Source organism: Ovis aries, chromosome 1 (assembly GCF_016772045.2).
Source record: "Ovis aries strain OAR_USU_Benz2616 breed Rambouillet chromosome 1, ARS-UI_Ramb_v3.0, whole genome shotgun sequence".
Classification (NCBI taxonomy): domain Eukaryota; kingdom Metazoa; phylum Chordata; class Mammalia; order Artiodactyla; family Bovidae; genus Ovis; species Ovis aries.
In genome coordinates, this window is record NC_056054.1 from 193768852 (window position 1) to 193793460 (window position 24609).

Below are 24609 nucleotides of genomic sequence, written 5' to 3' on the forward strand. Positions count from 1 at the left end.
CTGGCTTGGAGAATTTTGAGCATTACTTTGCTAGCGTGTGAGATGAGTGCAATTGTGTGATAGTTTGTGCATTCTTTGGCATTGCCTTTCTTTGGGATTGGAATGAAAACAGACCTTTCCCAGTCCTGTGGCCGCTGCTGAGTTTTCCAAATTTGGAAGGTGTAATGATGAAAATTAAGCTGTAAGCCTTTCAATCAAACAGCAGCAGCTCAGCGTGGTGGGACAGGGTGGTCTCCTTGGCTTTTCAGAGCAGTATTTCTTGAAGATCCTGGATCCTTGATGGTGAAGGGGAGCAAGAGGGTGTTTTACTTGATGAGTGTGATGCCACATTCGCCCACCTGTTCCGTCACTCACTCGTTCAGCAAGCATGTTCTGAGGGGGGCGGGATTTGAAAGCAAACCTTCTGAGGACAGGTGAGCCGGCCTGCCCCACCTCACCGGGTGGGGGCCCTTGGTAGATTGGCCACAGCCTGACTGTGACCTTGCTCTTCCAGACCACACACCAAAGGGACTGAGGCCTGCGGTCAGATGCTGGGCCCCAGGTCACCACTTCCTCTGGTTTGCAGCCTCTCTTGCTCCCGGCATTGCACAGTTCAAATGTTTTGTAATGCTGGGCTGCAGCACCCGGGGCATCTGTCTCTACTCTCTGGCCACAGTGGGCATCCACTGCCTTGACCTCCTCTTATTGCCTTTGTCTATTGCCAACCAGCTGGGCTTCCGCCTCCCGTACAGAAAGGAGCATTTGCGCACTCCCAGCTAAGGTGATGTGTTTACCTCCTGTGTGGGCTTTGGCCTTTACAGTTTTGTGACTTAACTCTCAGAGGGTGGCTTTGTGGCTTTGGGGCACACACTGAGGGATTTGAAGACCCACTTCCTGCCATACTGGGGGAGGTGGAGAGAAGAATGGCCCCTCAATACAACATACACTGTATCCACATCACTCAGCTCACGAAGCATTTTAAGACCATTGCTCACAGTGACTGAGGTTGTGTCATGAGCCACACATGGTATGTTCTCTACTTCACAAACACTGTTTGGTATAATCCTTCTAACAGCCCGAGGCAAAGACCTTTAAATATTTGTTTCCCAGAAGAGAAAACTGAGATTAAGTGAGTTTAAGTAACATGCCCAAGAAAACATCACCACCATCATCACAGTTATAATTCACAGACCTGGGGATCTGAACCTGGCTCAGAAGTCTGGCTCAGAAGCCCTGTCGTTACCCACTACACCCCGCTGCCTCAGCAGGAGCTCCCCAGGGAGGGAGGCAGGACTCTTCACAGGACTCCTCCGCTCACCTGTGCTCTGCCTTTGTTCTCAGGCAAGGCCCTGTCTAGCAGACAGGATAAAACATTGGGATTTATAAGGAATTTCAGTGATGCAGAACACACAAGAGAAGGGAGGGATCAGACAGATAAGATGTGGAAACTTGCCTGAAGGGAGAACTGGGTTATTTTCACTGATCCTCAAAGTGTGCACCAGCTGGGCTGGTCAAAAGTGTGCACCAGCTGGGCTGGTCAGGGCACCGGATGAGTGTGACTCGTGACTCTGTGGAGAGGTCATTTGTGTGGGCTGCCTGGATTTCTGCATGTCTCCCGAAGAGAGGGCACATTCCACAGGGACGGTGCCCACTCACTCCCTCGGCCATTAAACACGAGGTAGCGCAACTCCTAGCACAGCTGTCCTAGGGCATCCTGCGCACCTGTGGAGGAGGGGTCAGCAGCCGCAGTGGTGGGGGGCTGGGCCCACAGGGAGCAGGACTTTGCAGCCAGCCTCCTCACTTGCCAGGACAGTGGCCAGCCCCTGCTTCATGAGTGCAGGGTCGCCCTCGTGTTGAGACTCCTCTTGTGCCTTTAAAGGCTTTCCCCCGCTAGCCTCTGGGATGCAAGAAAGGACTGAATCGCTCTTGGTGAGGAAGGAGCACTTAGTCATTTTTTTCCCTTCTGTGCTTCCGAGCAATGCTGTCGACCTGGTGTAAGAAGCTTTGGAGGAATTCTGCGGAGGAATTCTGCAGCGGATTTCTGTAGGAATTCTGTTTCTGTCAATGAAAGAAAGTCTGCATGTTGAGAATGACTGGCTGGAGCTGGCGCAGTGTGTGTGTGTGTCTGTGTGTGTGTGTGTGTGTGTATCTGTGTGTGTGTGTGTCTGTGTGTGTGTACAGAGCCAACACCAGATATCAGATTGCTGTCTGAAGAGGCTCCAGTCCCAGCCCCTGTGTCTTGCTAATTCTGTGCCTGAGGCTCTTGACAACCTTGACAACAAGCACTGCTTGTTCTAGACCCTGCTTCCAGCACCCGCAGGTCAGGACAGAGGCCTCTGATATTTGTCCTTCTTAAAGCCACATCATTCTTCTAAGGAAAAAACAATTAGTTAAAAAAAAGAATACACACACATCATCCCTGGTGGCTCAGACAGTAAAGAATCTGGCTGCAGTGTGGGAGACCTGGGTTCGACCCCCAGGTTGGGAAGATCCTCTGGAGAAGGGCATGACAACCCCCTGCAGTATTCTTGCCTGGAGAATCCCATGGACAGAGGAGCCTGGCAGGCTACAGTCCATGGGCTCACAAAGAGTCAAATACAACTGAGAGACTAACACACCCACATACACTAACTCTAAAAGTCCTAGTTTCAAAAGAAAATACATATAAGTATGAAGAAAGAGGCCAGAACATTCCAATAGGCCCCAAAGGCTAGAAATCAAGTTTCAGGGTGTGGTATCTGCCCTGCCCAGATCTGTGTGCTCCTATGTGCCCTGTAGCCAAGAGAGATGGTATGTCTGGAAGTGTGTGTAGAGTCAGCCAGTTCCCCTGGGGATGAGGAGAGACTCTCTACTGGGCCCCGAGGGCAGCAGGGCTGAGCAGAAGAGAGGGCGCTGAGCAGGGACGGGACTTGTTAGGCTCTCACCTGCCTGGTGGCCATACTTTTCTGCACTGGACTCCTTGGGTTTGAGTTTCTCCCTTTGTAAACAGGAATCAGGAGACCTGCCCTGCCTACATGACAGAGATTGTGAGGATCAAATGGGGGTGCTGCTGGGGCTCTGCAAACCTGTCGATGGTTCTAGATGCGGTGCGGTGGACAGCAGGCTGCAGGTGGGCTGGACACCCACGCTGGCCCTGGGTCCCTGCGCCAGGCAGTGCTGTTCATTTTTCTGAACTTGCTCTGTAAGTGAAGATAATGAGTTCAGGGAGCTGGTGAGGCTGACAAAGCACCGTTCCCACAGATACTCAGCTGTGGACCAGGTTATCTTTCAGGCCCCATTTAGCAAGTGACTCTAGGTGTGAAGGTGTATGGCTGGGGGAGGCAGGCGGAGGCTAGTCACACTGAGTCAGTCCTTTGGTTCTGAGCAGCACATGAATAGCAAAATTTCTTCCAAAACCCCCACAAATATACAATGTTATATGTCAGCTATTTCTCATATTTTAAAGGGTAAAAAAAATATTTTAAAGAATCAGGAATAGGAACCAAGGTTGCCAGGGCCAAGGTTGCCTGGTGGTCCTAGAGTTTGGCTTAAATACAGTATTTGTAAATCCCTGTGACTGGAGTAGAAAGGGCCCTTTTCCCAACCCCTGCTGCCCACCGTTGTGATACATATGGCTTCTCCATCTCGACCCTTTATGCCAACCTTGGCATGTCCCTGCATTGAAACTGTCATCTTTATTAAGGAAACCAGCCCTCCGTGGGTCAGAACTCCTCCTTCACTGGTCCAGGTCACCAGGGGCCTTGCACATAGCACTCCATGGCTTGTGACCCATTTTGCTATCTCACATCCCATTTTACTCACTACAGACCATGAAGGAAGAGCCGAGTAAAAAGTTTGAGCTGGTCAGTTCAGTCGCTCAGTCATGTCTGACTCTTTGCAACGCCAGGCTTCCCTGTCCATCACCAACCCCCAGAGCTTGCTCAAACTCCTGTCCATTGAGTCGGTGATGCCATCCAACCATCTCATCCTCTGTTGTCCCCTTCTCCTCCTGCCTTCAATCTTTCCCAGTATCAGAGTCTTTTCCAGTGAGTCAGTTCTTCTCATGAGGTGGCCAAAATATTAGAGTTTCAGCTTCAATATCAGTCCTTCCAATGAATATTCAGGACTGATTTCCTTTAGGATGGATGGACTGGTTGGATCTTCTTGCAGTCCAAGGGACTCTCAAGAGTCTTCTCCAACACCACAGTTTAAAAGCATCAATTCTTCTGCGCTCAGCTTTCTTTATAGTCCAACTCTCACATCCATGCATGACCACTGGAAAAACCATAGCTTTGACTAGACGGATCTTTGTTGACAAAGTAATGTGTCTGCTTTTTAATATGCTGTCTAGGTTGGTCATAGCTTTTCTTCCAAGGAGCAAGTGTCTTAATTTCATGGCTGAAGTCACCACCTGCAGTGATTTTGGAACCCCCCAGAATAAAGTCTGTCACTGTTTCCACTGTTTCCCCATCTATTTTCCATGAAGTGATGGGACCAGATGCCATGATCTTAGTTTTCTGAATGTTGAGTTTTAAGCCAACTTTTTCACTCTCCTTCATCAAGAGGCTCTTTTGTTCTTCTTTGCTTTCTGCCATAAGGGTGGTGTCATCTGTATATCTGAGGTTATTGATATTTCTCCCGGCAATCTTGATTCCAGCTTGACCTTCATCCAGCCCAGCGTTTCTCATTATGTACTCTGCATATAAGTTACATAAGCAGGGTGACAATACACAGCCTTGACATACTCCTTCCCTAATTTGGAACCCATTTGTTGTTCCATGTCCAGTTCTAAATGTTGCTTCCTGATCTGCATACAGATTTCTCAGGAGGCAGGTCAGGTGGTCTGGTCTTCCCATCTCTTGAAGAATTTTCTACAGTTTGTTGTGATCCACGCAGTCAAAGGCTTTGACATAGTCAGTAAAACAGAAGTAGATGTTTTTCTGGAACTCTGTTGCTTTTTTGATGATCTAACAGATGTTGTCAATTTGATCTCTGGTTTCTCTGCCTTTTCTAAATCCAGCTTGAACATGTGGAAGTTCATGGTTCATGTACTGTTGAAGCCTGACCTGGAGAAATTTGAGCATTACTTTGCTAGTGCGTGAGATGAGTGCAATTGGGCAGTAGTTTGAGCATTCTTTGACACTGCCTTTCTTTGGGATTGAAATGAAAATTGACCTTTTTCAGTCCTGTGGCCACTGCTGAGTTTTCCCAATTTGCTGGCATATTAAGTGCAGCACTTTCACAGCATCATCTTTTAGGATTTGAAATAGCTCAACTGGAATTCCATCACCTCACCAGCTTTGTTCGTAGTGATGCTTCCTAAGACCCACTTGACATTGCATTCCAGGATGTCTGACTCTAGGTGAGTGATCACACCATCGTGATTATCTGGGTCATGAAGATCTTTTTTATACAGTTCTTCTGTGTATTCTTGCCACCTCTTCTTAATATCTTCTGCTTCTGTTAGGTCCATACCATATCTGTCCTTTATTGTGCCCATCTTTGCATGAAATGTTCCCTTGGTGTCTCTAGTTTTCTTGAAGAGATCTCTAATTTTTCCCATTCTATTGTTTTCCTCTATTTCTTTGCATTGATCACCAAGGAAGGCTTTCTTATCTCTCCTTGCTATTCGTTGGAACTCTGCATTCAAATGGGTATAATTTTCCTTTTCTCCTTTACCTTTCGTTTCTCTTCTTTTCTCAGGTGTTTGTAAGGCCTCCTCAGGCAGCCATTTTTGCCTTTTTGCATTTCTTTTTCTTGGAGGTGGTCTTGATCACTCCACAGTGTCACGAACCTCCATCCATAGTTCTTCAGACACTCTATCTACCAGAGCTAATCCCTTGAGTCTGTTTGTCACTCCGCTGTATAACCATAAGGCAGAGAGGTAGAGAGCTGGTAGAGATAGGGAAAGAATGTATGAGAGCGGAAACCATGTTTGATCCCAAGTTAAGTGCTACAGAACTGCTTAATTAACTAAAAAAAATAGGAAGGATGAGATACTGAAGTGCACGGTGGAAGGTTTAAATGCCTCAGAGGTGCAAGGAAAATAAAAAAGGAAATCTACTTAATGAAATCTAAGACTGAACTGTAGCTGGTGTGTATCTGGCCAGTCTCAAAACTTTATGTTCAGAAAAACAAAAAAAGCCTTTATAACGGGTCCTGAGCCCAGCAGCATCTCACCACCCGAGTCCTGGGGAGGTCTCTTCTCCCTAAATATAAGGAGGGTGTTGTACAGATGGCCTCTGGGGGCCCATTCAGCTGCCAGTCTGGAAAGTGACTCTCCTCAGTGGCAGAGATACGCCTCAGAGTCTTCAGGAACAAAGAAGTTAGCGCATGACTTGGGGGCAGGTTTCAGAACACCAAAAGTGTACTTTTAGCAATGAGGTGAATTGAAATACTGTGTGCTGTGGTTCACGAAAGTGATGGAATTGTGGTCCTAAAGACAATTTAAGGGTGTATAGAAATGCTTATTCTGTGTTAAGAGAGAAAAGCAATTTGCATAATTTGATTTTTGCGTGTGTGTTTCAGAGGGCTGTTCCTTCATTAAATCATAAAGGCTCTCTTTCAGGGATAGAATTACATGCAGTCTTCAGTTTGGTTGTTTAAAAAGTTTCTATACAAAAATGAACAAATGTTGCTCCTGAAACAGGGAAAAGACTACAAAAATGTTAGTTATTTTCGCTTTTTTTCCTAAGGGGTGGAGAGAGACCTCAGTTACAAAGATTTGGATTAATCATATTTCTTAGGGACAGTCTCATCTACTACTTCCACTAGAGGGCACTCTTCTGAAATTTTAGGTTGCTGAAGATTTTGGAAAGGCGGTTTCAGGGTTTCATTTCAAACCTGGTTAGGACTCCAGCTTCTTTATTTGTTTGCTTACTTGTTTGCTTGTCTTTAAATACACTTTTTCTTTGGGAATAATTTTAGATTTACAGAAAAGTTACAAAGGTAGTGCAGAGCGTTCTTATTTACCTTCACTCAATTCCTCCTAAGATTAACACATTGCAGCACCATGCTGCATGTGTCAGAACTGAGAAATTAACATTATTCCGGTAGTACATTACTGTTACCTAAAGTACAGACTTTATTTGAATTACACCAGTTTTTCCATTAAAATGCTTATTCTGTTCCAGAATATAATCCAGTATATCACACTGAATTTAGTAATTTTTTTAAAACAAACTACAAAACTCACTGTGGCAATCACACATCACCAATTATACTTTACATGAACATGTGTATTTTCTAAAGAAAGATGAAGGTTACCATTCTTTCTTTCACCTCTCGTTTTATTTCCATTACGTTTGCAGAAGTTATGTAACTTTTTCAATCCCTATGTTGTCATCAACATTTCCGTCCTTTGCACTGTATGAGGAACCATCATTTTTAGTAATTTCGTATCTTCTCCAATTAATCTTTTTTTTTTTTCAGTTTATGTTCCCTCCAGTAGGATGTCATTAAAAAATCAATGCTGTGGAATTATAACAACTTTGTTAGGTGTAATAATGGCATTGTGCTTAGGATTTTTTTAAAGTCCTTATCTATAAGATAATACTGAAGTATTTACAGATGACATTATTTACTTTAAAATACTTAAGCCAATGAAAGCTTGGGGGAGCTAGAACAAATGAAGGAGGGTGTGTCCATGGGTGTTATTGTTTTACTTTTGTGTATGATTGAAAATCTTATAATTAAAGAGTTGTTCAAAAGAAAAAGGCGTGGCACAGCTGAAGTCAGCGGTGACTCAAGTTTTTGAAGTACATTCTGTCCTCCTGCAAAAAACGGGAAGGGCTTCATGGGGGAGGATGGGAAGGCGGGAGAAGAGGGAGGAACTGGGGAGAAGACTGTCAGGCTTCCTTTTGCCTCACCCACCCCATATTCTGCCCTCTCTCCTGCTGGGGCCACCACATCCTGCCCAGGGAGGGACAGGGAGCTTGTGTGGGGGCACAGACCAAGAACCCAGCTTTGGTGCCCCTTCTCTGCCCTCCTCAGAGTCAAGATGGGGTCTCTGCCCTTTGCCCCGGGCCTACCAGGTGCCCTGGGTGTGAGCTTGAGGCAGAGCTCTGCCAGCACAGCCTGGGCCACCTCTCTGCCTGCTCCGCCCCTTCCTCCACCTCTGGCCCAGAGTGGAACTCCACCCGCAACCCCCCACCCCCCCACACACATAGCTGAGCCCCATCTCTGGGCTAGCAGTTATCAGCAGACAAATAGAGGGGTTCAATAAAGTTTTTATAATCTTAATTCAGATAACACAGCTACACACACACACACACACACACACACACACACACAAACACACATGTCCCGGGCACTGCAGGAGGTGCCAGAGGAATGAGAGCAGATGGCAAAGTTACCCTTTAAGAACCTGAATCAGATATATTTGAGGTTTGGGGTGGAACCAACTGTACAGTAAAGGCTGATTAAAAATGAATCTTGGGTGGTAGCAAATACCCTGGAGTTTCAAAGTGAAGATTTTATTTGCATCTCTTTTTCTTAGTTTTATGGTTTCGAGTTGACTCATCTCAGCCATGTGGTTAATAAATGGAATCTTCATTGTTATGTCTAATAATAATAAATCCTAATAATAGTAATTTAAAATCTGTATAGATGATAATCTTTTTCAAGCCCTTCATAATTATCACAATTATCCTGGTGACCATTTAACTAAATTGGAGCCGCTAGTAGCTGCTGCCTTCTTGCTTGCTGAAGTCAGCTGTTCCTTTGCCTCCAGCCCAATGCAGGGCCAGGCTTCTGGCTCAAGGAGCTGATGGGCTGGCGCTGATCTCTGCTCTGCTCCGTGATGGTGGCAAACTCTATTCAACACTTTTTTTCTTTATCTCTTTTTATTCTGCAGCAGAAGTATTGGGAAGCCCTAATCTTGGAGCAGGTATGGACAATTGTGCTCTCTCTTTACTCCAGAAGGGACTTCCTGTGGCTTGATTTCAGTTCCTGTTTTTGTGAGCCCCTCTTAGATGGCTGGGCCCCTGCCAAATTCCTCTAGGGGAAAAAAATCTGAAAATAAGAGGAGAGTCTGAAAGTTGAGGTTCTTTCCAGGCTCTTTCAGTTCAGAGTTCTTTCTGCTTTGTCCAAACCATCTAGTGGGGATTCAGAGAAGATGCATGACCCAAGGAAGAAATGTGCTTGGAACAAAAGTCTCTGAACAGGAGGAAGCCCAGCAGCTCCCTAGTGGCAATGGTGCTGGGAGTGACTGAGAGAGCATAGATCAACATTCCCCCATGTTGTCACTTGGAGACCTTGGCCAGCTGGCTCCTGTCTCCCTGCCATCCTCAACTCCAAGTGACAAATGAGCACATGATTCATGACAGCCACCTGTGCCTGTCACCTCCCAGGACTTTTTTTGTTTTTATGACCAGAGAGTAGATTATCTTCTGCTCAAATTCTCTGCATGCCTGGATTCCAGCGATGTTTTTATTACTTAAAATGACATTTAAAAACACATTATTTGGGGAATTCAGAAGGAAGAGATTTAAAACATTTTTGAAGGTTTTAACCCAGTTTAAAGAGTGCCTCATCAGAGTTTCTGTTTCCTGGCAGCTGAACTGGTCAGGAGTAGCAAGGATAACTCTTAAGAAGACATTTTAGAAGCTGGAGCAGTGGTTCTGATACATCAGGGTGGCTAAGAATCACCCTAGGAGCTTGTTCAAATGCCAAGCCTTAGATCCCAAGCTACAGATGGGGTCAAGGGAGCCTTTTTGATAAGCACCCTGGGCCCTCCTGGTGAGGCTGGTCCAAAACCAGATCTAGCACTTGGGTCTCCGCTTGAAAATAGAATTCACCCAGAAACGCACTGTCCAGTCTCAGAGAACGGACCAGGCCCCTGCTTCCACTGCTAGGCAACTGGGCCTTGGAGGCTGAGGGGCCAGGGAACTCTTTTACTTGACATTTCTGATAATGTCTGGAAGGGATTTGCTTAGAGGTATACCCCCAAGTCTGCAACCACAGGTAGATGAGAAACCGGCACCAGAAGGGCCTGACACAGCCCCAGACATGGACGAGGGGCTGAGCTGCCCCAAGCAGATCAGCTCGGGCCCTCACCAGCAGGGTGACTGGGAGATGAGGTGGTCATTTTAACGCAATGCTATTTCTCATGACCAAGTAGTAGAATCAATTCAGTTATTATCAGTAAATCACGAATTAAATTGGACTCTTTCTGTTCAGAGCTACAATTTGTGTTTTATAACTGGCAGGCTGCAGGCATTGTCTGTCAAGTGACTCAGGGAGCCTTGAGGACCTTGTCCTGACCTTCTAAGGACTGGATTGTTTGATTCATGTTTGAGCAGCTGGAGGAGCATTTTTCTTGAGTGCACATCTACGCCTAGCTCTATTTTCTTGCCCAAATAGATTGTCTAGCCTGGGCTGACACATCCTACATGGCCTTTGCTTATTGTTTCCTGGGTCTTTTGATACCTCAAATGCAGCCTTGTGACTCAGAATCACCAGTCATAGAAACTCAGAAATGAGAGCTCATGTTATCTAGTTCCTGATTCAGACTCCCAGTTCACACAAGGAGAAATTAAGACCCACAGAAGAGAATTGAGCCTGACCCCCACATACCTCTGTGGCTGGAATCAGTAAGGATTCCCTTGCTTTTGGCCCGCATACAGAGCTTTCTCTCTTATCCATCCTATTAGAACAATAGGAAGACTTTGGTACCGCATCATCAGTACCTGTGTGCTCACCTTTTTTTTTTTTTTAACCTTTTACCCCTACTCCTGCAAATTTCGGTTTCCCATACTTGTCTGAGTCAGTGATTAAATATTCCCTGGCACTGACCACCACTCTGGATTAGGTTTTAAGTGTTTGTTTTTGATGAGTTAGCTGACCTCAAGTTCAGAAGAAGCACCATATGGGGGGCGGGGGGCAAGGGTAGACTAGTGCCCTACTCTTAAGGGGCTCTGTTATCTACCTGAGGACAAGGCAGACACTCAGGCAAGGGGCAGGACCTCCCATGATCAGCCGCAAACCAGTGATACAAGCAGTACAGAGAAGAGGGTAAGAGCTCAGTGGGTGTCGTGGTAGGCTTCTAGGAGGAGGAGAAACTTACCCAGGCCATAAAGAATAGGTTGAGTTTTCCTGGTCTTTTCTGGGAATGAGTCTCGCATAGAGATAGAAATTCTCTGGATAAAGGGAACATGCCTCAGGCTCACTGGAGAAGGACTTGGTGAAGGCAGGGGGAACAGAGAACGGGAGGGGAAGTAGGGCTATCTATTCAGGGTAGCTGTCCATTAATTCCTTGATTTAGAGTTATACTTGCCCTGTTAATCACAGGCCTGGTTAACCTGTCCTTATCTGTTTGTTCTTGTCTGTGCCTGGGCCTTGAGAACCAGGACTGGAGCTGTTGTTGGGGGAACTGTAAGAGATAGGACGGGTCTCGTCCACCAAGGTACCTCTTGTGTCTTCTTTCCACAGTGGGATCCTGAAGATGTAAACCTTGGAGGGAACAAAGACAGCATGGAGACACTCAGATCACAGGCACACAGGTGGTCTGTGAAGCCAGTGGACTTGCCCTCTGATGAGTAACACTTTCTGGAGCCAACTCAGCAGCTCAGAGCCCAAGGTCAAGCATTTGTCAGGAACTGAGCAGGGATCAACCTGCAGGGACAGCCTTGGTAGGAATTAAGCTTCTGCCGAGGCTGCCCATAAAAGTGAGGAACCAGAAGCTGTCATGGAGCTTGGCTGGTCTGCACCACAGCTCAGAATGGAGCTAAGACTTTGGGCCCAGTGGACAGACTTGAACATGCCCAAAGTTTGTTCTAAAGATTTGCAGTTTGTCACAAACCACTCGTGCTTTGATATATAATCTAAAGGACTTTGGGCCCTCTTTTCCATTTCCCTTTGGAGTCAACCATACTCTGAATATCTGCTGTGAATGAGTTCATCTAACAAGCAGCTAATACGTTTGGATCTCAGCAAAGCCCCATTATGCAAGACTTGGCTAAGCCTAGCGAGCGGTGGGTCCACATTCTGGGTGTCTAGGACACAATGACAAGTTCTGATGGGACCTGGCTACTGCCTTCCAGTAACCCAGTAGAGTTTTCTGCTGAAAGTTGAGAGAGGACTGTTTGATCAACCAAGTGTTTACAAGATCACTGGTATTGCAAAGGCAAGCAAAGCAAATTGCTCTAGGTATGAGGACTTGCTCCAGTGTGGCAAAGTGTGTGCTGGAGCAAGGTCTGCAGGTGAAGGGGACTGTCTGCTTTAGAAGGTAGCTGAAAGCATGCAAAGGATAGAGGCATGGCTGGAGGTGTTAAATTCAAGCACTGAGATCCCCTTGCAGGTTTATTTTGGAGCTAAGGTGGGAGGAACACTAGAATGAATAAATCCTGACTGAGAGAACTACGGTATTTCACCATGGAGCTCAGGGATACATCTGAATCCCAGCACAGCCTCCAAAGTCAGCCACGAGGGGATCTGGGAGAAATGCCAAGAAACGCAGCTCTGCTCTTGGCTGGCCCCTGGCAGCCTGTGTGATTCAGCTGCAGCTGCCCAGCCGCTCCTAAAGGGTAGTGCAAGTCCCACCAGCATGAAAGAGGGGGTGCCTCTGGGAAACAGTTCGGTTCCACAGGTCTCTGCAGAGATTCTAATCAATTCCCTATGTGACCTGTGAACTAGAAGTGAACCTAAAGCCACCCTATTTATCCAGTTGCTTTGCACCCTGGTTGTCTTATAACGGAGTTTGCTAAAGTTGGTTTTACTTTGTGATCTTAATCACTGAAGCTGTACGTTGATGGAAGATGAAACTTTGAGTTGGGGGCAGAGGTGGGGGCTTAGGAGAACATTCCAGAAGATGAAACCACACAGAAAATTGGAAACAGAGAAGGGGAGAATGTAGCCAAGGAAAGAAGACTCTGATGTAGCCAGAATGGAAGTAGAGAGAGGGTGAAGAGGCTAGAGAGGAACTGGGAGTTGGTACTTAATTCTATAGCTGACTGGTAGCTACTGGAAGGTAGAATAGGAAGCTGACTGGCATGCCTCAGATCAATCACAGCTGATTGGTCAGTTTTACATCCCTACAGCCACAACTTTTCAGGAAGCAGAAATGTACAGTCATGGATAGAGTACCAACTTGGGGAGTGTGTTTAATCTGATTGGTGACAGCAGGGAAGAAAAAGCGTTTATCTTTGGAAAGGTAAAAGGCATGGGATTAGGATGACATCCTTGGAGTTTGCCCTCCCTCCAAGGGGAGACTGGCTTGGACCCAGAAATTGGTTGGATCCTGATTGGAATGTCCATTCATTCAAGAACATCAAGTGATCTTGCTGGCTTTGACCAGCACAAATTGCTTCAGCTGTAGATGTTGACCATCTCTTTAGATCCCATTGTCCCAGCCTCTTTCTTCACAAACCATTTCTTATTATCATTGTCCGAGCTTGTCTCAAAACAGACTCTCAAGTCTCTTCATCCAGAATGAACCTTTAAACTGAGAATTTTGGAAGCAAAGCTTGGCCTCATTGTTTAATGAGAACCTGCCTGTTATTCGAAGCTCTGTAACTCTGGAGCCTTTGTGAAGAAGTGCCAGACAAAATGCCTTCCTCCTAGTAAGAGGATTCTTGCCCTGGGCCTCTGTTGCAACGCCATCCCTAACTGTCAGTCAGACCAGGATGATAATGGGAGTTAATTGCCCTGAAGAGTTACACATAGCAGTGCAACGAGGTTACCTACACTAGGGAGAAGCTGGGAGCCAATTGTGTAATCCTCCTCTCCTGCCCATTCATCTGAGCATAAGAGATGGTGTAATAGTAGTTGTGCTGCCTATTATCTGCATGGCTTGGAGCCTGTTACTTAAACTTGGTGAACTCTTGGGGTAGACTGAGAATAACAGCTATCTAGAAAGCATGTTGTGAAGAGTAAGTAATATATATGGAATGCATAACACTACTAACACTAGGTGACTCAAAGTAGACATTGAAGAAGGATTAGTTTCCTTCCTCCCTATAATTCCTGGCCACATATGTCCGGAAAGCCAGCTGGTAACCAAAGAATCACACCGTCAGATGGAAGAAACTTCAGAGGCGTGAAGAGCCTGACAACAACTCCAATAAGTGATTAAGTGGTGGTTATCCGACCCCTGCTTAAGCTACTAAAAAAAAAAAAAAAAAAAAAAATTCACCCATTTTAACCTCCCAAGAAAGAAATCTGTGATTTAGGGAGAACTGTATCAGTAAAATTTTCTTAAAATCTGTCTAGACCCTGAAGAACCAATCCCCTTATCTCCCCCAGTACTTCAGTATGATGAAGAGATGTATCACATGTTATTGTTACAATGGGGTATGAGCTCCCCCAGAGCCAGGAGAGGCAAGAAGCATGGCTGGGCTCCAGTTCTTAGGTCTGCTTCAGTGAGATCCTTGTCAAGTCATTTCCCTTTCTGGTTACAGTCTCCTCGTCTGTAAAATGAAAGGGCGAATCTCTGTGCCTTTTTCCCTTTTATGAACATGCCAGTGATTCTTTCCTACAGAAGACTAACATGCTCGTAAACTCTCAAGAAAGAGGCACTATCAAGAGAAATTTTAGATGCACTTTAAGAATAGGTTTCATTATATAATGTGCACTTCTCTCTGTTTGGATTTTACTATCCGTTTACGATAAAATCCCCCTTATGAGGAGTCCCAAGTTTTGCTGTAATAAGAGATCACAGCATATGACATTAAAAATGTCTGCAGTTTCCTTCCAATACTGAAAAGTCTTAAGTATGAGATATGAATAATATTTTCCACAGTGACAGAAAAACAACTCTGTATCAATCATTAAGAAAAAGAAAAGCTTTTCTTATGTGATTGCAGCAGGGCTAAGTCCCTATCCTGGGTCAGGGGCGCTCGCCCCATTCTCACCCTCCACACTGCCTTAGTGGGGCAGCAAGTGGCCTCTACAAGTTGTGACGGAGAGGGAGGCCCCTAGGGGCACCATGAGAAGAGAATCCCAGCTGCTACTTGCCACCTTTCCCTCTGGGATTCTGCCAAACGGCGGCAGCCTGCGATCCATTCAAACCACCGCCCGCCGACTTCCGGGAAGAGAGGGGCCTGTGCGGTTCGGCGCGTGCGCACTGTGCAGCCACCGCCTCACGCGAGTCGCGAATCCTGCACGTGCCGGCCCCTCAGTCCCCGCTGCGTGCGCTTCCCTACCTCACCGCCCCCGCGCCCGGGCCTCGGGGGAACTGCAGAGGACGGCTCCTGGGATGCATTTCACACTGCTTGTTTTGTAACGGGGTAATCACTAGATCACCCTTCTCAAAGTATTTGAGATCGTTCAGCATCCTTTAGGGTGTACTGCAGAGCAGACTCTGTTTTTAAATATATTTAAAATACGTTTTAGGTTTTTTTTTTTTTAATAGAGCAGGTACACGGTTTTAAAAAAGAGAATCAGATTGTAACAAAAAGCTTGTAAAGGAAAACATCAGTGCCCTCCTCCTCCCCTCTGCCCGCAGTGGTCCGCCGACCCACTCTTTTTTTTTTTTTTTTTTAAGACTGCTTTGTTTGTTCTAGCAGTTTTCTCCTTTAGGTTTGATTTCAAACGTGCTTTCCAGCCGTAAGTTTCCAAGATTATACTGTTTTTGTTTTGTTTTTCTTGGCTAGATTCTCTCCAACTTCCAGTAAGTACAAGCTAATGAGACACCACGGTGTGTTGAGAACTGTTTGTCAAAACTGTCTTTACATCCTGCATGTTGCTGTGGAATCCTTCGTGCCAGGGCCCTTTCCTCTTGCTGTTTTTCCTGATCTAGCTTCCAGCTTCTAAGTCCTGCCCACAACAGGTCGCATCTGCTCTCAGAGCAGCCTAGCTAGGCCTGTCTCTGCTCTGGACTTGACCTTGACCATCCTTTTATCTCTGCTGCAGGTGTCCTAGTACTTGGAGCATCACCAGTGCAAGTCTCAGAGATTTTCTAAACCCACAACCGGAAAAAGGGCTCTCCTACACTGCAGCTGCCACTGTCTTACCCAAGGACAGCCTGACCATGTGTGAGAAGAGCTGTACCATAGGCCTTTCCTTCTGACCAGCAAGTGCACTATGGAATATGTATGTCCTAAAGCTCTGGTGTGTGTGGTATCTGTTCAAATAATAGGCTCTTAGGCTCCACCCTACTGATGTCCTAGGTCTGGACAGGGCCTGGGAATCTTTGGGGGCTTGTTTTTTGTTCATTTGTTTTTGTTTGCTTGTTTGCAGCACTGAGGTATGCAGGATCTTAGTTCTACCAGACATGGAGCCCCTGCATGGAGGTACAGAGTCTTAACCACTGGACCACCAGGGAAGTCCCAGGGTCTGGGAATCTTTAACAAGCTCCTCAAGTGATCCTTTGAGAACGTTGCCCTAAGGAAATTACTTTTAAAGCCTTTCTATTTGTGTGAGATGTTTTCATAAATGTATTTAGAACAGGTGCAAAAGTGATAAAGCCTCAAAACCCCACTTGTTTGGAAAGATTAAACATTATACTTTCATGAACAAATGCTATTTGGGTATTAGACCTAGAAGACCACAGAGGAACAGATCTGAATTACTGAAGAAAGTTATGAATACCTATATGCTCCCCCAAATAACATTCATGTAAACATTAGAAGAGGGGAAGCTTATAAGTAACCATGTATTGTGCATGTATTTTCATTTTGCTCTCTGTGTGGATGTAGAAATTATATTTTCATTATACTTTTCAGTATTTTATACCTTTTTCATAATGAGCATTTTTGGGGGGTTAAAACAAAGTGATCCATCATAATAATATTTGACAGGTAAGGACCTCAATAATTGCTAAGAATTCATGAGAAGATATTCACAGGGTCACAAAGTACCTCTTGTGTATGAAAATTTAGTTAACTATCAACCTAAGAAGAAAAAAAGGGAATTTTATTTGAACCAAACTGAAGATTATAACCCAGGAAACATTCTCAGAAAGCTCTGAGAGCTATTCTGTTAGAAGTCATTCTTTTTTTTTTATTTTTATTTGTTTTATTTTCAAGAAGTTTAATCCCAAACTTGAACCCCCCTCCCACCTCCCTCCCCATAACATCTCCCTGGGTCATCACCGTGCACCAGCCCCAAGCATGCTGTATCCTGCGTCGGACGTAGACTGGCGATTCGATTCTTACATGATAGTATACCTGTTACAATGCCATTCTCCCAAATCATCCCACCCAGAAGTCATTCTTAAGACAAAGGACAGTAAATACATCAAAATGACATACTAATGTTTTACATAAAGTTCACCAAGGTTATGTAGTCCAGGTAAACGTGTGCAAAGTGGGCTTAAAGTCAGCACGACCCACTACAGAATTGGGAAAAAGTGCTAATCTTCAAGGAATTTACATGACTAGTGTTGGAAACAAGGGTAAAAGTGAACTTTACAGTTAAGAGGCACTCCTATCACTGAGAAGTTCTGGTGTATGTGTATTGCAGATACTCACTGCCCATTAAGGAGAGGGAGGAGTTGCAACTGGATGCAGAGAGAGGATTTTATGTTTAAGTTTTCTTGTCCTGTCTTAAAAGATAGATTTTATTTCATCACACCCTGCTAATTACTTTATTAATTACAAGTGGAAATAGATTCCTGTACAATGATGAAATCTGCATATTACTGTGGGGGTGATGTGAGGATATCACCTTAACCAAGATATGAAGTTCACATTACCAAGATCGAGGACATTGGAGTGTGTGCTGCATATTAGCTAACATTATTATTTCATTTGCTTGGGAGTGATAATAGTATTATGGTTGTGTAGGAGAACCCCCTATTCTTCAGATAGACATGCCAGCTATTTAGGAGAGAAGCATCATAATTTGGCCACTTTGAAATGGTCAGACAAAAAGAAGTATGTATTGTTCAGCTATATATGAAAGCTAAAACAAACGTGATGGAATGGGGTCAACTGATGAATCCAGGTGAATAGTATAAGCATGTGCATCATATCATTCTTGCAACTTTTCTGTAGGTTGGAAGTTTTTCAGAGTAAAATTTGAGGGTGGAAGTGCAGGAGTGAAGACTCTCACAGTCAGCTTCACCAAGAGGTGGCTCTCCATCACCCTTGCCTGTAGAGGACCCTGACATTCTAGGGCTTTGTGAAGGAAACTGCTGGATTACTAGGGACTGCTGTTCAAGCAGCTTCCCTGTGCAGCTGGCTTCTGAGCTAGCTGATTGTGGGATGATATCAGGCCATAAAGGGGGAACAGATTCCAGTTTATCTGGTACTGAGAGAAAAATAGGCTCTGTATCTTAGACAGCCCTGATAAGGCACCTCCATGGATATGAGTAATTGTCAGACCCAGGGGATGAACCAGGGCTGAGAAAGCTGAACAATGGAAAGCCGGGAGCACGGTGACAAGGAAATTCTTCCCCTGAATTGCCTTTTCCTATTGAGATAAGATAGTATGCAATAAAGCGCCAGACTCAGAAGTGCTGCCACCAGTCCCAGTGGGAGTGGCTGGCACTGAGCCTGAGCGGCAGCACGTGTGAGCCTGGTGCTTTCAGCACCTGGGTGGTCCCTCAAGGGCTTGCTCTGGCCTGCTGCGAAGTCAGTGACCTCAGACCCAGAAGGCCTGGGGGCAAGTCCTGATTCCACCACTCGCCAGCTCAGGGACCGATTCTCTTATTCTTGTTTGCACACACAGACACAGAAATATTTCCTTTTCTCCCGTCTGCCTTACTGATAGGTTGCAAAACCCAAGAACAAACCATGAAAGGGTTTTTCAACTCCCAAAGGCCATCAAACTGTCAGTCATTATCATGACTCCTAAGCATGAAGCAGTTAGTTTTGTAGCTTTCCCTCCTCTTCAGGCCAAACTCACCTGGATGTCTTGTGCTGGTTTCCACTGTCCAACAATGTGAATCAGCCGTATTCATATATTCCCCTCCCTCCTGAGCCTCCTTCCCACCCTTGAGTACATTTTTATTATGAGATTGTATGAGTAAAACCTTTCAAACTTCTAAGGAGGCAGGATGGAGATGCTTTGAGATGCTCTTAACTTCTCCTGAACAGGCAGAGTGGCTGAGGATGTTGCCCCTTTGATATACCGTAACTGGGAAATAAATCCCCATGGGCAAGCTGTGACTCATCCACATTGTTCCGGCAGAGTCGCTGTCCCAGCTGAGCGAGCATGGGCGGCCCTCTGTCAGAGTGCCACACAGGAGGGCCTCCACTCAGTCCTGGATGTCAGCCTTGGCATCTCAGGGGCAGCAGAGCAGTGGACAGAGTGGAAAGGGAGCCGTGCCTTTGGCTGATCTTCAGGAGGAGAGGATTGAGCTGGTGCAAGGAAGAACTTGCCTTTGGTTCTGTCCCAGCTGCAGTGGAGGCCAGGAGTTCCCTGGTACTAAAGTTATCCCGCACAGCTCCATCACCCCTTCTCTGAAGTGTTTTGGGGAAGGGGCATTACTGACTAGAGATTGATCAGATGATATTCCAGGGCTCTTCCAACTTTAAGAATCTAAGCTACTTTTGACTAGCAAGGAATTTGGATTATACCATCCTCTGCTTATTGGTCATGTAACCTTGAACATATTAATTAACTTTCTTTTCCTTTTTTTGTTGTTGCGCCATGTGGCATGCAGGATCTCAGTTCTCCAACCAGGGATTGAACTCTGGTCCCCTGCATTGAAAGTGCAAAATCCTAACCAGCGGACCTTCAGGGAAATTCCTGTTTTTTAGTTTCCTGATCCTTCATTGCCTCAGATGTAAAATTAGGTTATTAAGATCTACCCTAGTTATCTCCTAGGGTTAGTAGAAGCATCCACACAAGTAAGTCATGCTTCTTGGTGCAATCATAAAATTTGTCCCAGCTCTCTTGACTCTCTGCCCACAGTTCCTGGGTGGCCAGGAGACAGCCTGGACTGGCATATTCCATGGGTCCAAACAGGTCACAAATGCTCAAGGGGTCAGCACTAAATACAGTTTCACTGGCCAGCCTCCATCCTTGCTCAGCACCTGGCCCCTTCTGGCTTCCCCATCCTTCTGTTGTCACCTTTCCCTTCCTCCTTTCTCTTCTGCTCAGTCAGCTAGCACTTCTGAGAGAGGACTATGTCCAGACAACCTGCTGGGCCAGGGAGCATGTGAAAATTACCCAGTCCTGCCAGCATGTCTTGCCTGGTGTAGGGGGAACTCAGAAGGAGGGTTGTGCTGGGGCTCCCAGGGTGCAAGCCTTTGTGGGAGCAACGCCGGGAGGGCCAGCTGGACAGGAGAAGTGGTCACCAAGAATAAGACATTTGAGACTGTCTTTCAACAGACTGGCTTCCAAGCACAGAAGGACAGCAGAGGGCATGAGCGCAGAGCACGTGGTTGTGAGCGTTGGACCTTCTTGGCTTGGCTTCTCTGCCCCCAGTCTTTAGCCAGCTCCTTCCCTCTAGTCAGCTCCCACCTGCAGCTTCCTTCTAAGCAAGAGGATTTGGAAACTAGAAGCAGTTCCTGGAAACACTGCTGCTGGGTCATTGAGGGTGTAAAATACTGCTGTGAAATAAAGGCAGTAATTCTCAGCCCTGACTGCACGCCAGCATCACCTGTGGTTTGTTTTTGGTTTTGTTTTCAATTCACATTTCCTGGCTCCACCCTGTACCTACTCTCATTCAGTAAATCTGGGGCGGGATCCCTGAAATACCTCCTCCTGCTTGGAGGTAGAAATATTGTCTCACTTTTGTTTTTCCAGTTCCCCTCTAAAGACTCCACTTGTTTTATTGCAGGAGGCCTAGGATCCCCTAATGAAGAATCTCACTTAACTACAGTTTTCTAAGAATCCTAAAGGCTCAGAAGTTCCAAAAAACAGAGGAACCATGGTGAGATTAGGTGGGATTAGTCTGGCCTTCATTCCCAGAGTGGGAGAGAATAATGATGAGCAGTCCACTAATAAATCTTCTGTGAAAGGGGAATAAAACCAGCTCCTACCTCATAAGATAGTGGTGAGCACAGAGAACATAATAGCATGTAGTAGGCACTCGGGAAACAGTGGCTGCTGTTACGGAGGCAGCGAGGCCTGTCTGGCAGTTAAGGATGTGAGCTCTGGAGCCAGACTGCCTGGTTCACAGCCTGCTGGCTACACTCATATAACCTCCGTGCCTCAATTTCCTTTTCTTTACAAAAGGGTGATAACTCCCTCACAGAGTTGTTATTAAAGGAATGAATAAGGGCTTGGCACTTAGATCGGTGCTGGTCTAACCAACCAAAGGAATATTAGCGTATATCACGACTTGTGCTATGACTGCTAGCGGCCTCATGGTGTCACTATTGGACACTGGTCCTGCCGCCTCTTCAGCTGGTGCCTGCAATGCTCTCTGCAGCTTTGCAGGCCCAGCCCTAGCCCTCGGAGAAGGAACCACTGCCCACCACCCACCGCCCCACCCACCACCCCCCACTAACTGTGCTCTCCTAATACAGCAGTTGGCCTCCACAGCCTCCTCGCAGGACACCAGCTGGCTCCACAATGCTGAGTCAGACCTGGTTCCAAATTGCCCTATCTCCTTCCCTGCAATGATCTATCCGAGGGTTCGAGGCTTCTTTGACCATCTTGGAACCTAAAGCATCTGAGCACATCCCTTTCCCTAAGAAGGCTAGTCTTAAGTCATCTGGGCAAGTCATGGGGTTCCCATGCCCCTCTTTGCTCAGAAGGCTGTCTGTCCTCTGTGGCTCCAAATGACTGGTCCTCATTAGGGAGATTCCCGAACAGATTAGCAGGTACTAACACGTAACCTTCTGATGAAACCACTGCCGGGGTTTATAAAGCCCTTTTCTTGTTTTTTAGAGAAGAGAGGAGAATCTCCCCCTGACATACACACATCTACCCTCTGCTTAGAAATCATATGTAATTGTTTTAAAACTCTACACATGATTCTGATCTGCCGTCAGGGTTAAGAATCACTAAAGTAAGAAGACAGAGACCTAATGATTGTTAGAACTCACCTGTGCCAGTGGGAGGCTGGGGGCTTACTCCCTGAAGCCTGCCACCCCACAGAACATTTCAATCCGAGAATGCCAGAGCTAAATCTGTCCCCAAGGTCAGCTGGCTGAATGATTCCCAAACTCAGTGCAGCAGAATCACCAGGGCGTGCCCATCACACAGATCCTCAAGTTTTAAAATTCAGGAGATCTGGGGGTGGGAGGGGGAAAGGAGTCTCAAATCCTCGTGAGATGCCCAGGAAGGGATCTATGGGGAGGGTGTGAGCAAAGAGGGTAGAAGGCTGCCCACACAGTGGTGCCTAGGCAGGGGCTTATGTGAGGCAAGGGGGCTTCTCAGGAAGGCTGAGACAGGAAGGAGTTGTCATCTGTGCACTTCTCAGCGTTAAAACTCAAATCTCTTGCCAAATAATATAGCCCCTATCTGGCTATCGGGGCATATTTTTCAGATGAAAGAAAATATATGTCCAAAGCAGGAATACCAGTATCAGAACCCTCCGTGGGAGCGGAGGTGAACCCCTGGGAACACAAGCTGGGAAGACAATTGCTGCCACTGGTCAGTGAGGAAAGCCTCGAACTCCGATGACCTCATGGCTCTTTTCTGTCGCCGGTGACTGGACACACCCTTCCCCTCTGCCCACCTCCACCCACAAGCATATCAGACAGATGACCGCATGAGCCCAGGGGAAAAGTGTTCCCGTCGATAACACGACATTCTCATGTGCTGCTGCCGCCACTGGCCTCATCTCCCAAATGTCCCATGATGTCAAGCTGAGCAAGCCTGGCTGAGGTCAACAGGAGCGCTCTTTCTCCCCGGAGACGCAGGAATGTTTGAAAAGTTGTCTAAGGGCAAATGCCTGGTTGTGCCTTGATTTTTTTCCTGCAAAAACTTTAGCTCTGACAATTCGAGTCACTTTTGCCCCCTGGCTCACTGTGCCTGGTTTTGTTTCTCTGAGCAGTGCTCATTGTGAGAAGTAAAATTGCTCCAGAGGCGTCAGGGAGGCAGCCTGTCCAGCCGTGAGGTAAGTGATTGCCCAATCAAATGAGGCTCACATGCTCATGGCCTCTGGATTCCACCCCTCCCAAGGAATCTTTCCCTCTCTCTCCGAATGCTGTAAGTGATCCCAAGGTGTCACCCTAACCCCAAAGAACTCAGTTAGTGATAAAGAAGTCAGGGGGCCAGAGCCTCCTGGGTATCACTATTTCCATCAAAATACCAGAGGATCTCCCCAAAAAAGTCCTCTCCCCACATTATCAAGCTCTCAAACCTCTCTGAGGGCTCCCCAGCCCTCCCCAGCCTCCTACTTGGCTAAATATTTGGGAGCTGAAACAATAGCCTCACTGAAGCAGTGGTGGGCAATTACTGGAAAGTCATGTGATTGCCCGAATTCAACCAATTTGTCAAAGACCATTTTCCTTTCACTCATCACCTCCCCCACGATAAGATAGGGTCCCCAGAGCACAATAATCCTTTCCTGAGATACAATGTAGAGGCTCCTGAGAAAAGAAACAAAAGCGAGACTAATTTTGGCTTTTCTGGGACTAAAGAAAAGCAGGCAGACAGGCAAGCAGGCCTGGTTCAGCTTGAGGAAGTTGCTCCTTGTTGCCTGCTCCACGGTGTCTGCTTAGGTCACCAGGGAATTTGGAGAACAATGCAGGGGCGGGGGGTGGTGGTGGTGGTGGTGGGATGGAAACTGAGGCCTGGCCCTGGCCACCAGGACAGAAGCCTCGTCCAGGCTCTGAAGAGGTCTGTAGAATGGCAGCCCATGGCTGCAGACTTGGATATTTTTTTAAATTATAAACTCCTTGCTACTCTTCCTCTACTAAATTATTCATGAATTAAGGCTTGGGGATTCCTTACAGACCCAGCCAGTGGTCTTTAGGCTCTTCAGGGCTGTGTGAAAGCCCTAAAGTTGCAGGTGAATGTTGGTCATCATGGGCCCTTTTTTCTGGGACGAGGACCCTTGGCTTTCCTCTGATTCTCAGAGGGATCTGCTGTCCCCAAATGGCGTATCTTTCTTGGCAGGGTGTTCCCCTTTCTCCCACTCCACCCGCAGGCAGAACTCCAGTTCTTTGTGGCAGGGGTGGTCAAATTTCCATGGGCATTAAAATGACCTGGGTATCAAGTTAACATGTAAATTCAAATTCCATAGGTCTGGGTGGGACTCAAGAGTCTGCATTGTTGACAAGCTCTAGGTGATGCGGAGGCTACTGGTCCTGGCGCCACACTTTCTAGTCAAAAGAGCCTGGGGGCAAGCCGTCTTTCTTCTTCCAAGACTGGGTCATGGTTGCGGCCTCCTAACTGATCTCCCGTCTACCTTCCCGCTGGCCACAGGAGTGACCTTGATGCACGTTTCTTCCTTTCTTTCTTTTTTTTAGCTTTTATTGAAGTGTAGTAGCTTAACAATGTGTGTGTTTCAGGTGTACAGCAAAGTGATTCAGTTCTACAAATACATATGTCCTCTCTTTCAAAGCACATTTCTAGTCATCTTCCTCCCCTTCCTGAAAGCCTCTGTGCCCTCCATCTCTGTTAAATAAAATGCCTCAGAATCCATAAACAGGATGTTGATGATTGATCTTCATTCTATCCTTTCTCCCACTGTATCATCCTCAGTTCAGTTCAGTTCAGTCGCTCAGTCGTCTCCGACTCTTTGCAACCCCATGAATCGCAGCACGCCAGCTAATTCCATCCATGCTGGAATCCCTAAGAGCAAAGACTTGGGAGATGGGGGTGTCATTATTCCTGCCGTTTTGTGACCATCTGGTCTCCAGTTTC

At 46.4% G+C, this 24609-nt stretch overlaps 1 protein-coding gene across 10 annotated transcripts in view; it reads left to right on the top strand.

Moving 5' to 3' along the window:
• The window catches only part of TMEM44 (transmembrane protein 44), a 55521-nt gene extending 31130 nt beyond the window's left edge, over positions 1 to 24391 (top strand). For 2 of the 10 annotated variants that reach the window (XR_003585718.3, XR_003585728.3), the window contains 3 exons: positions 8813 to 8845; positions 11389 to 12105; positions 15808 to 24391. Coding sequence is in view for 3 of the 10 variants with exons in the window: in XM_015092493.4 (XP_014947979.3) it covers positions 8813 to 8845; positions 11389 to 11499 (144 nt within the window). In the remaining 7 variants the exon portion in view is untranslated. Of the gene's footprint in view, positions 1 to 8812; positions 13262 to 15807 lie in introns of those variants that run through there. The other 8 variants (XR_009597973.1, XR_009597976.1, XR_009597974.1 and 5 more) reach the window with 7 other exon arrangements.
• Positions 24392 to 24609: the final 218 nt, after the last annotated feature.